Source organism: Hevea brasiliensis, unplaced genomic scaffold (genome assembly GCF_030052815.1).
Source record: "Hevea brasiliensis isolate MT/VB/25A 57/8 unplaced genomic scaffold, ASM3005281v1 Scaf524, whole genome shotgun sequence".
In the NCBI taxonomy this organism is placed as follows: domain Eukaryota; kingdom Viridiplantae; phylum Streptophyta; class Magnoliopsida; order Malpighiales; family Euphorbiaceae; genus Hevea; species Hevea brasiliensis.
Genome location: NW_026615056.1, coordinates 1 through 14,158, shown reverse-complemented (window position 1 = coordinate 14,158; position 14,158 = coordinate 1). Strand labels below are relative to the sequence as shown.

The window sequence follows — 14,158 nt, the reverse complement described above, 5'->3', positions numbered from 1 at the left end:
TATGGTCGGACTCTGTTCGATTGAATTCTTGAAATTGGGCCCAAATGGGCCTTAGAGTTGGGTTGAACAATAGTTAGGCTTACTACGGGCCTCGGGGGCTTTAAGCTGGCCTAGGTCCTAGTGCCGGTCCGGCCCATAGGTTGGGTCATGACATGCTTGCTAGAGTAAAATTTGATGAGAGAAATGCTAGCCACGGTCACTTGAAAATGTGATTGTCTAACAATTTTTTCCTTATTGATGAAAGAGCATTTATTAGATTTTTAGGTAACCTGTTACCTATTATCAAGATAACAAAAAAATTATTAATTTTTTTTCTTTCTTCTAATTAATTATTCTTTTTTCTCTTTAATTAATTACTTTTTTTGACCTCTAATTTATTCATTCTTTTTTTTCTTTAATTGGACCTTTCAAACCTTAATTTAAATTAAATTAATTCTAAAAAATATTATTTGATAGCAAATTAATTCAAAATAATGAAATTCAAAATGAAAAAATGTAGTTAGAAGGAAAAAAGTGTTGCTACTAATAAAGCTCATTTTTATTTTCTACTTTTCCTGTAAATAAAATAATTAAAATATTATTTTTTTTCTTTCTAGTAAATAAAAAAGTTATTCAAGCAATCATATATTGACATGATTTAAATAAAAATTTTTGAAATTGGAGACAAAAAACACTGAAAATAAAATCATTTCTTAAAGCAGAACAAAGCAATCTAATAACATACTCATTCTATATTAACTAAATACATGACTTATGCTCTTAAACAAACTCCACATTAATTTTCAAACCAAACCCAACAAGCTGTTCAAGTAATCTATGTCAACATGATTCCAAAAAAGAAAAAAAAAAACATAGATCAACATCTCAATGTTGATAAGAAAGATGGTAGTAAAAAAAATTCAAAAGGGTAACTATTAGGCCCCAAAAAAAAAAAAAACTAATAGATGAAAGACTAGATATTACCATTAGATTTATTAAAAAAAATGATTGGGAGTATGAAAAGTAACGTTTTGATATCTAAAAAAAAAAATTTATTTATCTATTTCATTATTCAACTTTCAATTTACCTACAATGAATTATAGAAAATTCAAACAGATCACAAATTATTGCACTCTATTTAGGATTTTTTTTCGATGAGTTTCAGTTTTTATAGAAATTAAGTGGATTAAATATATTTATTAGTAAAAAAAAATTAGAGTGCCTAACAAATTTTTGCCTAAATCTACCATCTACAAAAGATTTAAGATTCGATAGGAGTTCTTTCAAATTACCAACATATATAAATTGTATACAAGTAACTGTTGTTCAACTTTCAATTTACCTACAATGAATTATAGAAAATTCAAACAGATAACAAATTATTGCACTCTATTTAGGATTTTTTTTTCGATGAGTTTTAGTTTTTATTGAAATTAAGTGGATTAAATATATTTATTAGTAAACAAAAATTAGAGTGCCTAACAAATTTTTGCCTAAATCTACCATCTACAAAAGATTTAAGATTCAATAGGAGTTCTTTCAAATTACCAACATATATAAATTGTATACAAATAACTGTTGTTCAACTTTCAATTTACCTACAATGAATTATAGAAAATTCAAAGAGATCACAAATTATTGCACTCCATTTAGGATTTTTTTTTAATGAGTTTCAGTTTTTATAGAAATTAAGTGGATTAAATATATTTATTAGTAAAAAAAAATTAGAGTGCCTAACAAATTTTTTCCAAAATCTACCATCTGCAAAAGATTAAAGATTCGATAGGAGTTCTTTTAAATTACCAACATATATAAATTGTATACAAGTAACTGTAAATATACAATAGAGTGCCTAGAATAATCAATTTAAAAAAAAAAAAAAGAGTGGCCACCAGAATTCATTGAGAGTTCTTTAAAAAAAATTAATTTGTGCCCATAATAATCAATTACAAAAAAAGAGAGTATAAATTATATGTATATCTATTGAAAAGTTCTTTTTCTTGAAGTTCTTATCATTTAGCATTCTTATTATTTAGCAAAAAATTGACCTCCAAAATAAAAAGTTTTACGGTAAAAGACTAACACAACAGAGGAAAAGTATAAAATATTTTAGGAAAAAAGAAGATGAAACAAAAGAAATGAAAACGACAAAAGGAAAAAAAAATGTGGAATGACGAGAGGGGGATTTTGTTTTGTCTAAGGCAGGAGGAGAGTGAGTAAATTAGAGATTAGGAGAGAGAATGATAATTAATTATGGAAAAGATGAAAAAAAAAAAAACTTGTGATAATAGATAATAAGTTACCAAAAATTTATTAAATACTCTTTCAACTAATAAGAAAAAAATTATTGGACAGTCACTTTTACAAGTAACTGTAGCTAGCATTCCCCAATTTTATAACGTAGAATTTAATAGCTACTGGCAACTCGGGGTAGTGGCGAATCTTCTACTGATAGGCATTAGGGCCTGGAAAAGGCTGTTCATTCGTAAGACCTGATGGCTAACTCTTCACCCAACCACCCACTGCTGTAAGAAACAGAAATAAAGGCTAATTTTCTTCGTCTTCAGTTACAAATGCCTCCAATTTTCATTGTTTTTTACGGGTCTAAAGTCCTATTCAACTACTTTTCTAGTTAATTTCTCATGGGATTTACTACTACTAAACAAATGAAATGTGAAGTTCGAAGCCTGTAAATAGAAACCCAGAAATATACACTAGAAAGAAGCACCATTTCAAAGAGTTTTCCTTCGGCTGCTCATGATTCGCTTAAATAAAAACCCCAGATCCAAATCATACAATCCATCCACACAAAAAGCCCACTTCAAAGAAAAAGAAAACAACGACCATAGCAAATAAGAAAACGACAATGATAAGAAACTTAGATGCATTCTCAGTCAGCATCATGCAGATACATAATCTTGGTGTTCGATTGGCAGTCAGAAAAAGACCTAACAGTCAAATATCTAAAGCTAATACTACCCGGATAATAACATATTTGTAATACTTAACTGCAAAAGCTCAATATGCATCAGCAGTACAAACTCGCCATCAAGCTATAACTAAATTCTCAGAGCGGTGCAACATATATCAGAGTTGAGTCATATTGAGGGTAAGTGCGCTAGGGAGACAAGGTTTTTCCCATACCCAACTGGTGCACTTCCTGGAGCAGCTCCATATGCACCTGACTGAGGAACCGACTGATCATAACTTGGTTGAGTTGCTGTTGGCTGAGCATAAGCCTGCTGGCCACTTGGTGGTGCACTATAGGTTGCCCCAGGGCCACTGCCATGAGCAGGATCTTGAGACCCTTGATACCCATAACCTGCATTGTTTGAAGCTGGCTGTTCTGGATAACATTGTTGCGAAGATGGGTATAATCCATAACCACTGGTTGGACCTTGCACATAGCCAGTTGACTGTTGTCCACCAGGCTGAGATAACATGGAACTGGCTGGCTACCTTGCTGTGGATAGCCGGGGCCAGAAGTAGGCATTGCCTGATTGTTCCCCTCAGCACCTGATGCAGATCCATTTGAAGGATACGATTGCCCACTTGATGCATAAGGATACTGCTGTTGAGGTGGCACATTTGGACTATATGATTGACTGGATTGAATGGGACCTTGATATGGCATATCACCAGGTTGACTAGGCCTAGGAGGGCCATATGATTGGGGAGGTGCTCCCTGCAATGGCATGCCATATGATGGTTGCTTTCCATACTGCTGCTGCGCCCTATAGCCTGGTTGATTGCTGGCTTGCGGATATACTGGTTGGGAACTTCCATGTCCATAAGGATGCTGCATTGGAGCATGATTGTCATACTTTGGTTCGTCATATCCATGCCCATAGCCCTGCTGAGAAGGTACTGCCTAGGAATAAGGAGCTTGATGCCCATAATCTGGACCATGTGGCTGCCCATAATTATAATTTGCCTGTGATGGGGAATGGGACATGGCAGGGGTAGGGGACGGGCGAGGAGCATGCCCAGAAACAGGAGTAGAAATTGGGCCAGACGCTGGGTGATCAGATACATGGCCTCCCTGGACACCGTAGTCATAAACTCCACCATGCGGAACTGGCCCCTGCATGGTGGGAGGTCTTTGCTCCCAACCAGAACCAAAGTTACCTCGGGGCCCATTTGTTGGGGAGGATAACCACCATAACTTGGAGGTGGATATTGTGAACTTTGAGAAGGATAAGGTCCTCGGAGATGATAATCGTAAGGATTTGGCTGTGATGAATGAGGGCCTCGTGGACCCCAATTTGATGGACCAGTAGGTCCACGGGGTCGATAGGAATGCTGTTGGTTGAAACTGCCAGAGTAAGGTGATGACCTCACAGTCTACACAAGGCATATTACAAAAATAAAGTTAGTAAGAAGCAATTATCAAATAAAAAGGAATTATTAAAAAAATTAAAATAAACAGTACGAGTAAGGCACAGTAGCTGCTTAAATTCGCAAAACATGTCTCCTTTTCCAAAGCAAACACCAGGGTAAAACCCTGACAATAATAACACGCAAGGCATGCATGCAACGCATACAAAAGGAACCATAAGAATTGAAAACAGAAAACATAAATTAAAATAAAAAAAAGGATAAACATTGCTCCAATTATAATATTAACCATCAATATCCTAACAGTTAGCAACTAAACAATGGAAAACAATCTTATAAAATTAAAACTCATGCTAATAACTAACAAAATGAACTGCAGAAACAATCATGTTGAACTGCAAAACTGTTGCAAACATTATAATCTCAAGTTCAATTCTGCACTGCCACAATGACCAACACATAATTGCATAAAAGGTAAACTCAAAACTGAAAATCCATAAAAGAGAAACATTTAGAATTTCAGGAGGAGCCTTTGAAGTTGAAAATTTATCAGAGTTAATAGGACACCAATGCTTCAAGAGTCAAGATCTTCATAATAACCAAATGACCGTCCTAAATCATTCGTTCATGCTAACTCATCAACACATCACGTTACTCTATTTAGGAAAACTAGCACGTTACAAGGGCAACAAAACATATTCTTGTACTGATCTTAACTTGGTAATTGAGCCTTTATTGCAACTTTGCAGCAGCCCAATACATGTCATAGAACATGTACCACATTCTTCATATGTTCAGCACAGCAATAGATATGAATTAATATATGTATCAATCTGAAAATGACTTCATACACTATGACTTCACCGCGAATTATACTTCTTCCAACAAATGTCTCATTCATAGAAGAGGCACTAAAGAGCACTAAGGTTAATACAATACAGTCTCACTGAATGATTTTTAACTTTCAAGTCTCAAAGCAATCTTACCAACTATTAACATCCAGCAATTGTGAGATTTAATGCCTGATATCTCTCTTCAGTGGATGAAAGTGAATGGTGGTTGTCTATTCCTACACTGAGAAAGCAATGCTGGCCCCATGGAAAAGGCAAAAGCCAAATCTGCATTTTTAAGGTCAACCAATTCGAAATCGGCATTTTCATCATAAATAAATCGTGGCAACCGACATCTTGGATTGCATATATGATCTTCCTAAGAGCATTCAAGTGACCTTGGAATGAATCATTCATCAATACCACAACTTCCCACGTATCAACTAATTAGCTCTCATTCCCACAGAAAACTATGACACAACCTTCCTTCAAATAAACAAAAAGGTGCTACACATGCAAACAAAACAAATCATGATCTACAACTACATGTAGCTTGGCAAAGCCAGAGATATAGACCATCATCTCATTGATCCAGTCAAACAAGATTTGATCTACAACTACATATTTGCATTTCCCCTTCAATTTGCTCTTAAAGATGATGCCAATCATATTAAATATTTAAAAAAAGAGTTGCTTTCTGCATTCACCGCATAAATTATATACCTAACATCATTGTTAAGCAAGCACCACTAAGCTGATCACTTTTATGCCAAATCAACCCTTTTTAACAAAAGTATATTCAATGAGATGCCACTAATCAAAGTAAAACCATGAATAACAAGGTGCTGAAAGCAAAGCACACATTCATAACATGTTGCCAACTTGAAACACTAATGGCGCATGAGTACAGCTCATGAGATCCTACACATGCATTGACCAAGGAATTAAAGAAAATCATATATGGAACATCAAAATTCACCACTCAATCACTAGCAAATATCCAATATCGCATTTTGGATTCTTCAATTCTTAATTTCACATGACTAGAGTGTCTCACAATGGATTAAAACTGATAGCGATAACCATTCAACAAAATTTATCAACATAAAAATTAATTGAAGAATACAATTAGAAACTACTCAAATATTAACCAATATAGCTATCAAATAGATGCAATTACAACTGAAAGGAACTAGGCCTGAATTGTGCGGAAACTAAGAAACGTAAATAACAAACCTGATTCATAACATCCTTTATCATTTCTCTAGCCATCTCAATTTGCTTTCTATCACCAGTCACTCTCACTGTCCTTTCTTTGGAACCATCCACTTCTGGAAGATGTTGAGGTATCAACTAAATGAAAATAGGCTTGTTAGTTATTTCCTAAGATGAACACTTTCTAAACAATGTTAACGACTACAATCAAGGCCTAGTCTATACAAAAACAAATTTCAATGCAAGGCCAACGACATCAACTACCTGAATGCGCGCTCCCGATTTGGCTTGGAGAGCTTTAATGGCGTCCCCACCTCTGCCTATGATCAGACCAACCTGGTACAAGGACTGATTACGTAAGTATGTTTAAAAAATATCAAATAAGTATTTACTGTAATAACCATGTATCGTCAGCTATAAATGTAACCAACAACCTTCTCATTTGGAACTTGCATCTCAAGTTGTTCTCACACTACACCGGTCTGTGCACTAGGTAGGCCCCTAGCTACAAGGGAGGGGGAACCACAAGCATCAGCCTGCAATAATCATGCTTATGTTAGGGAATGATAGAAAATCAGTATCATAATCTCCAAATCAACTCATAGCATGTTAAAGAAAAGAAAAAGAAAACTGGGAAAAAACACAAGGAAGTTGTACTTAGGAAATAAAATTAATTCAGCTACCTCTGCTATGACAGCATTAATGAGCTTCTCAGCCTTCTTTATATTACTTAAAGTCCCTATTATTTCTACTGGCCTTGTTGTGGATTGAGGATTAGCATCAGCATCCCTTGTGATTTGAATTTTTGCCCCAGAATTATACTGCAGTCTGCAGGTAACGAATAGTATCTCCACCCTTTCCAATAAGAACCCCAACCTGCAAAACAGTATTTACGCAACGCAACATATTTGTCAAAGGCTTTCTTTAAAAACAAGTTCCGTAAAGATTCCAATCATCAAAATAGCAAATAGAAACAGCAAAATGGCTGCACTGGGATCACAATAATGTGATTGCCACAATATATTCTGTATACGTTATACAATTGGTTATATATTTTGTTAGCGGCAATATCAATCATTTCTGTTATGCATTGTGGTACAATTTTGGCTACCATTTCCTACTCTAAAAATGGTTCAAAGTCAATTGATCCCAGTAAGACTTTACAGCATCACCTTCAAAATCCCTTCCAATAATTCATTTTCCTGAAGACTTTAGTTACCATTTTGGGGCTATTTTAGCGCACCTTATCATTGGGAACCTCCATTTTGCGTGAGGCAGTTTGAGTGTCAGTTACGGGATCCTCGTCCTCCTCAGAATGTTTCTCCGATTCCTCTTTCTTCTCATCATCATCTGTATTCAAATCCTCAACACAAGCCTGTTGGGTATTAACAGCGTCATGACCATCTGCAGCGGGTTCTTCTTTACCTGTTGTTTCAGGAACCCCCTCAGATGGAGGAAGAGCAGCGGACTCCACTTTCTCATTCTCAACCCCTGGCTCTTCATCGCTCTCCTTCAAAACCGTTTTCGCTAGCTAATTACCAACAAAAACTTATTATTATACCAATTTTCAAGCACTAAAATACAAACCCTTAATTTTCTCTTTGGTGTCTGCTTGTATATTCAGACATCAAATATTCCTTCTTGGATTAGTTCGGATGATATTGTACTTCATCTACAAGAACAAAAAAAAAAAGACATCGTGCCTGAAACCAACTCAAAAGAACCAGCTTGTTACCTGAGGATGACTTTCTATACATACACTCATTCCAAGCTAATTTATTTTTCTGAGTTAGCGTCATAAAACGCTGCCATTTTCTTATTTTTTATTCTTCTTGGTCACAATTTATTCATGATGCCCAACAATGCTCCCTTGCTGAAAAATTCCAGTTGACCAACGCTGCCACATTTGAATTTGGGATTTCCTCAATTTCAATTTTTTTTTTTAAGTGTCTTTTTCCCAACTAAATTGAGAAGGGCAAAATGATATTTATGTATAAGAAAAGAGCAATAACAAAGATAAGAGTAATGTGATAACATTTTGATGGAATGGAATCAATCAAAGATACGATCCTTTTGAATCATAATGAAGAGTAGGTATTGGGAGTATTCAACAAAGGAAAAAATGAAAACAATATTGACTTCATTGAAAATGAGAGGATGAATAATAGAATTAAGAATATGGGGCCTTAAGATGAATTCTTACATTTGATAACAATAAAGAATATGGGTCATAGGATGACTTCTTAAGGACAATAACATCAATTACTTATTACACAATATTGCTCAAATGACAAAAATCCAAAAGCCAAGTGAAATGCAAATGTGAATTGAAAAACAAACAAAAAGAATTTAAAACAAACAAAAAATAGTTATTACATAATTTGGACCGCACCCGAAGGCTGCCTACGTACCTCCATCACAAAATGAAGGATCAGGTCCACGTAGTTCTACAATTTCTACAAAAAAAAAAATCAACAGAACTCAAACAGGATGACCAAATTTTGCAAGACAGGTAGTTACAAAGATATCATGCTATTTCCATAGCTCTTCCATGTGATTCAGTCAACTTCCAAACGTCCAGCGTTCCAATTCCATCACCAGTGAAAAAGAGACCTCTAGGACCCGTCTGAATTGTTCTCACTTCGCTTTTCGAAAAAATCCTACCCCTCTCAATGAATCTAGACAATGAAATAGGATTATATTTTTAGGGCAGTGCCAAAAAAAAAAAAAAAATCAATTCACCGCACGCTGATTGCTATAGGTCTTTTAGTGTGCACTTACGTTGGCAGTTCGTACAGGTAAACAGTATTGTCATTGCAAGAGTAAAGCAAAATTGGTTTTGCTTCTGCATCAGGCATCCCACAAAGAGCAATAGCGCCCTGTTACAAAGAAACATTAATTTTACAATGGAAATTATTTCATTCCACCATTACTTTGACAATTTCAATCAAATAATAAAATAAAATAACTGTGAAATAGAGTATAAGAAATCAAATAACAAAGATCGATAAACAAATAACAATTGCATTTTTAATAGACGCTTCCACTTCATATATTAAAGCCCAAGACAATTAACAAACAAAATCTTCGTAGCTCAAAGAGAATAGGATTGATTTTACTCAAATTTTTAAAGCTGAGTACAATTTTTTAAAAAATAAAAGATAGCATACGGAAATTACATCCACCAAGAGAGCTTAAATAAAAATTAGGAACTACATTCCATAGGACCAAATAAACTTGGTCAATCATACCACAATAACTAATGTTCAAACAAATCTAACCCTAAGATCTAAGAAAAAATAAAAGTCTACTTAAAATGCACAAGAATATAAACTTAGAAGTTGGAGATAAATAACTTACATGTTCCTCATTATGTGTGTAAATCACGTCCAAGTTACCCTCTTCAGTAAAAGCCCATGCTTTTATTGTCTTGTCTAATGAACAAGACAGTAGATATTGATCCCAACAAATAAGAGACGTTACAGCATCATTATGACCACTCAATGTATGAACACACTGTAAAGTGTCGAGGTCCCACGCCTAAAAGAAAAATGACAAAAACAAAATTTGGAGGGTGAGAGTAGAATCAAACAACCAAATATATCCTTCCCATGCACATGAAGGAACAAAAGGAAAGCTGATAAAAAAAAAATTGAACTCTTATGTATTTAGAAATCGGATATGGAAGAAAACATGAAGAATTAATCCAAAAAGAAATAAAATTTCTTCCAAATATCACTCAGATGCACTATTGATACAAAAATTTAATTTAAAATAAGCCAAATATATAAGGGTGTAGTGCCTCAAAATAACTTCAGTGAATTAATAGGGCGAAAACAATATACCCTTATCGGATACGTTACAAATGATATGCATGTTGGCTTCAAAAATTCACATAATTACAATGTATTGCCTTAATCCAATTGACTGAGAGTATTGAGTCTCATGTTTTACAAAGTGTAGGGCTATATCAGAGCTATCTTCTACACAAAATCACACACAAAGGAAAAAATAGTAAGGTTACAAGCATTACCCTTATAGTATTGTCCACAGAACCAGAGTATAGCCTATTTCTTCCAATGGTCAAGCATATAACAGCACTGGTGTGACCTTTCATAGATGAGGCCAGTTCAAAAGGATTTGGGTTCTTAGCACTCCCTTTCCAAGCCAAAATGGCACCATCCTGTAAACACAAAAAAGAAAACAATTTGAATTCTTCTTTATTTTTTCACCACATCATATTCATGGTGATGATAAGAAAAAGAAATCATGCAGAAGAAAGATTCACAGCATAACAATTGAACATGATGCCATCAATGGGAAAGCAGCTTCCAAAAATCATAGGAATGGGCACACAAAAAGCTTGTGCTACATCAGTACCTCACCCTTACATTTAAGAACAATAAACAGTAATAATGTGGCAAAAACCTAATGCATCATCTCAAAATTTCCACAAAATCGGGCATCAATAATTAGAAGCTTATTGTATCCACCGGTAAACATGTCAACAACTTAAAAAATTATAGATGCAATTACCTGTGCCCCCGCAAAAAGCATATCAACAACATCAGCTACAGCTATAGCATTAACTTGCCCAACTGGCCCATCGAGATTAAATTCAGCAGCTGTCTCAATGTTCCATGCCTAAAAGATCACACACAAAATGGCCATAAGCTTATAATAAGCAGAAACTAACCAAGCTAGATGAAGCACTACAAGTCAGATGTAAGCTAACCTTAACAATATTTGGCAAGCCTACAAATATCCAGGGGCCTTCACTGATTAAAGCCCCAATTTTGACAGCAACATTTATCACTCTTGTTGATTGACCAGTATTGCAATCCCAAACATGTACTGTTCCATCACTACTACTCGAGAAAAGCTTGTCAGATCTTGATGGAAGAGCAATCCCAGAGACAGCCTATCATACAAAAAGTCACCAATGAAGATCAAACATTTATCCATAAGTTTACATAATAACTCCTCCTGCGCATAAAATTGTTTGCATGCAAAAGAAAACACAGATTATATAAAACATGAACGGATTACTAGAAAGTCAAAGAAAAATTCAACAAGATGATCACCTGTATGTGCCCCTTGAGCTTTGCCAATGTCCAAAACCAATCCCCATAAAACCATGAATGCAAGAACTGGCACCCATCTTCTTTATCACATTTGTCTGACATCCAGTTCTCACATGCCTTTTTTGAGCACTCAACAGTTTTTTCTTCAGAAGCATTGCCTTCAACAACCAGAACTGATGAATTAGAGGATGGTTTTATCTTCTCCAAATTCATTGCCTTAGTGCCAGAACTGGAGCTCTCACGAGTGCATTTATATTCAGACCCACCACCTCCACCTCCACTATTTGAAGCCAAAGAATTCCCAGGATTGGGGCGTTTCCTAGGTGGATCCTTAATAACATGATTGGTGCTATTCTGAGCAGTTTTAACTTCAGATCCATCACTCAATGCCAATGAATTTTTGAGGCCATGGCTAGGGCTCCTAATCGATTGTTCCTTCCGTAAAAGATTGGGTTGCTCAGATGTTCTTCGATAAACATTAGGAGGTGGCAATTCTCTGTGCATGAACCTACAGGGGTTCCGATTACACTTTCCCATCATCCAGTAACGACAAACAACATTGTTGCGCGCAGGTCCTCCTCCAAGTCGTGAATGAATGGTCGCAATCTTCGCATCCATGCTAGAAAGACAAAACACAATAGTAGGATGAACAGACGATACCATATAACTGATTTATCAAACGATATCCACATTCTCTGCCCAATCTGTTTTCTTTAACACCACGGAAACGATGAATACAAAAACCTTAACCGGAGCCAGATAAAGCATATAAAGACAACATATCAGTCGAATCCACTATATGAAAATCCATCAGTTGCCGCAATCAAAGAACAAAACCATAACTAGATAAAAGCAAGAATCTTGATTTCCATTAGCCTATCCTCCAGCAAAGGCAAATGAAAATAAAATGAAATCTAAAAAGAAAACCCTAAAAATCCACCAAGGACAAACAAATAAAATGGATTTGTGCATCATCGCGACTGATTTCTTGGAGATCATATCTTGCGTGCAGTTAAGAATCAAACCTGTATGCAAAGAAAGAAGGGAGATGAAGTTTTCGAAGTCTTGTGTTGATGTATTGGCGATCACGACAGGGTAGAAAGCAAGAATTGAAAAACAGAGGATAATAAAAGACAGATAATAAAAGACTCTGCGTTGGTAAGTATTTAAAATTAATTAACCTATTTATGTAATTACTTATATGCCCTTGTCTTCATTCGTCCAGCTAGCCCATATACAGTCTGCCTGCCTAAGCCCAGCCCACCATCTGCATCTGCTATATGTTTTTTTCTTATCTTTCTCCTGCATCCAGCGCCTCATGCCCTATTCCATCTAGCTCCTAGTCTCGAAGTCGACTGGTCTTGCCTGCTCCTCCTCTGTTGTGTCTGACCGACGTTGTTTCCTGCTTTCCTCTTCTTCCCATCGATTCAAGGTGAGGCTAAGGCTTTTTTCCCCTCATTGTAGATTTTTAGATCTTGCCTCTTCATTCTCGTCTGAATCGTCTTCTCCAGCTCTACTGCCTGAGGAGATTAAATTTCTTTGTTTTTTTTTCAGCTTTTATAGCTCCCAAAACTGCTGCTTGTGCTAGTGTGCTTCGCCGCCATTGCCTCTTGTGTTAAGCTGAGTTTTTGGAGCTACCAATATGTGACTTAAGCTGATCGCAAATTCGATAAGCAACTTTAGTTTTATTACAGCTTAGCTTCTAATTCTGAAGCAGGATTTTCTTAATTTTCTGCTGGTTTTTCTTGTTGGTCTCATTTTCAGGGGAATTGAAGAATCATATTCCAATGAAGATGTAAGTGCTTGCCTTACATCATTAATGGCTTTTTTTTATTCATTTTCTTTTTCCTCTCCATTCTTTCTTGGATGAGTGTATTACAATTTCCTCTCAAGGGTTATTGCTCCTGTAGCATCATCAGAATATAAGGTGTCTACATTTTTTAGTGAAAAAATTGAGTATATAGGATTTGAATGGGTAAAAGAAATCTAAACTCTTATGGGTGTTAATTGCATTTGTTGTTTTTTGTTGTAGGTTTCTGTTTATTTGGTGGAGACTCCTGCTTGCAGGCAAACGAGAGAGCAAATCCATGAATTTATGGAGAAGTATAAGACATACAAACTTGCAAAAGCTGAGATCCTCAATGTCATCAACGTTGCACCTCGTGAATTAGTTGAAATTGACCCGGTAGTTTTATTATTAATTCATCTTTCTCTTTCATTAATTAATTCATTCATTCCTTCTTTCTTTCTTTGAATTGTCCTTACAGAAATCTTGGCTTAGGAGTGACACTTTCTATGCTATTTTTCTCAATTTGTGAATGTTCTTTTACTTCTCATTTATCAGGATAGCTTTAATTTAGGCATTTGCTTTATGTAAGGTGTGAAGGGACGCATTGAAATAAATTTGTATCTTAATCATTTGGAAGAAAAAGAATAGAAATCTGCTGTTAAATTTATTGAGAAATTTTTAAATGGTAAAATCAATATGATAAGAATTAGTAAACGGTACAGTGTTGTGTCATGCATCTTACATTAATTGCTTTTTCCATTTAAAAATAGAAAAATTGTTTATTTTGGGAATCAGTTGTTATGTGATTCATCTTCCATTGTTCTTGGGTTAGCCCTTTGAAAATAATTTATTAACATAGTCTGGTATTATCTTAGTGCCAAATTGACTTGTTCTGGAGATAGGATAGGTCTGCATTCTGTCT

General features: G+C 35.3%; 1 protein-coding gene, 1 long non-coding RNA gene and 1 pseudogene across 6 annotated transcripts; 1 reads left to right on the top strand and 2 right to left on the bottom strand.

Annotated features, from left to right (window-relative positions):
* Positions 1 to 2,847: 2,847 nt before the first annotated feature.
* LOC131169106 (uncharacterized) lies at positions 2,848 to 8,162 on the bottom strand (annotated as a pseudogene).
* A 505-nt stretch (positions 8,163 to 8,667) lies between these two features.
* On the bottom strand, positions 8,668 to 12,589 carry LOC110665612 (zinc finger CCCH domain-containing protein 48-like). Of its 4 annotated transcripts, XM_058142527.1 has the most exons (8): positions 12,473 to 12,589; positions 11,448 to 12,066; positions 11,099 to 11,284; positions 10,900 to 11,007; positions 10,397 to 10,546; positions 9,724 to 9,903; positions 9,145 to 9,242; positions 8,668 to 9,041 (listed from the first exon to the last, which is right to left on the bottom strand). In XM_058142527.1, the coding sequence occupies exons 2-8, from the start codon at positions 12,063 to 12,065 to the stop codon at positions 8,891 to 8,893; spliced, it is 1,491 nt and encodes a 496-aa protein (XP_057998510.1). In that variant the 5' UTR covers position 12,066; positions 12,473 to 12,589; the 3' UTR covers positions 8,668 to 8,890. The 4 variants fall into 4 exon arrangements, with proteins under 4 accessions (XP_057998510.1, XP_057998509.1, XP_057998512.1 ...); XM_058142526.1 differs by lacking the exon at positions 12,473 to 12,589 and having other exon boundaries at positions 11,448 to 12,341; XM_058142529.1 differs by lacking the exon at positions 12,473 to 12,589 and having other exon boundaries at positions 9,145 to 9,208; positions 11,448 to 12,339.
* A 119-nt stretch (positions 12,590 to 12,708) lies between these two features.
* LOC110665615 (uncharacterized) lies at positions 12,709 to 13,776 on the top strand. 2 transcript variants are annotated; one of them, XR_002496938.2, is made up of 4 exons: positions 12,709 to 12,879; positions 13,002 to 13,242; positions 13,480 to 13,632; positions 13,715 to 13,776. It is a non-coding gene; the product is annotated as an uncharacterized LOC110665615 (long non-coding RNA). The 2 variants fall into 2 exon arrangements; XR_002496935.2 differs by having other exon boundaries at positions 13,480 to 13,776.
* The last annotated feature ends 382 nt before the right edge of the window (positions 13,777 to 14,158 follow it).

Bases quoted from the DNA above. Each gene is read 5' to 3' on its own strand.
- LOC110665612 (XM_058142526.1), bottom strand. From the start codon at position 12,110: ATGGTATCGTCTGTTCATCCTACTATTGTGTTTTGTCTTTCTAGCATG. The intron at 11,008-11,098 runs GTTAGCTTACAT...GTGATCTTTTAG, and splicing joins GCTTGCCAAATATTGTTAAG to GCATGGAACATTGAGACAGC. The intron at 10,547-10,899 runs GTAATTGCATCT...TTGTGTTTACAG, and splicing joins TGCTTTTTGCGGGGGCACAG to GATGGTGCCATTTTGGCTTG.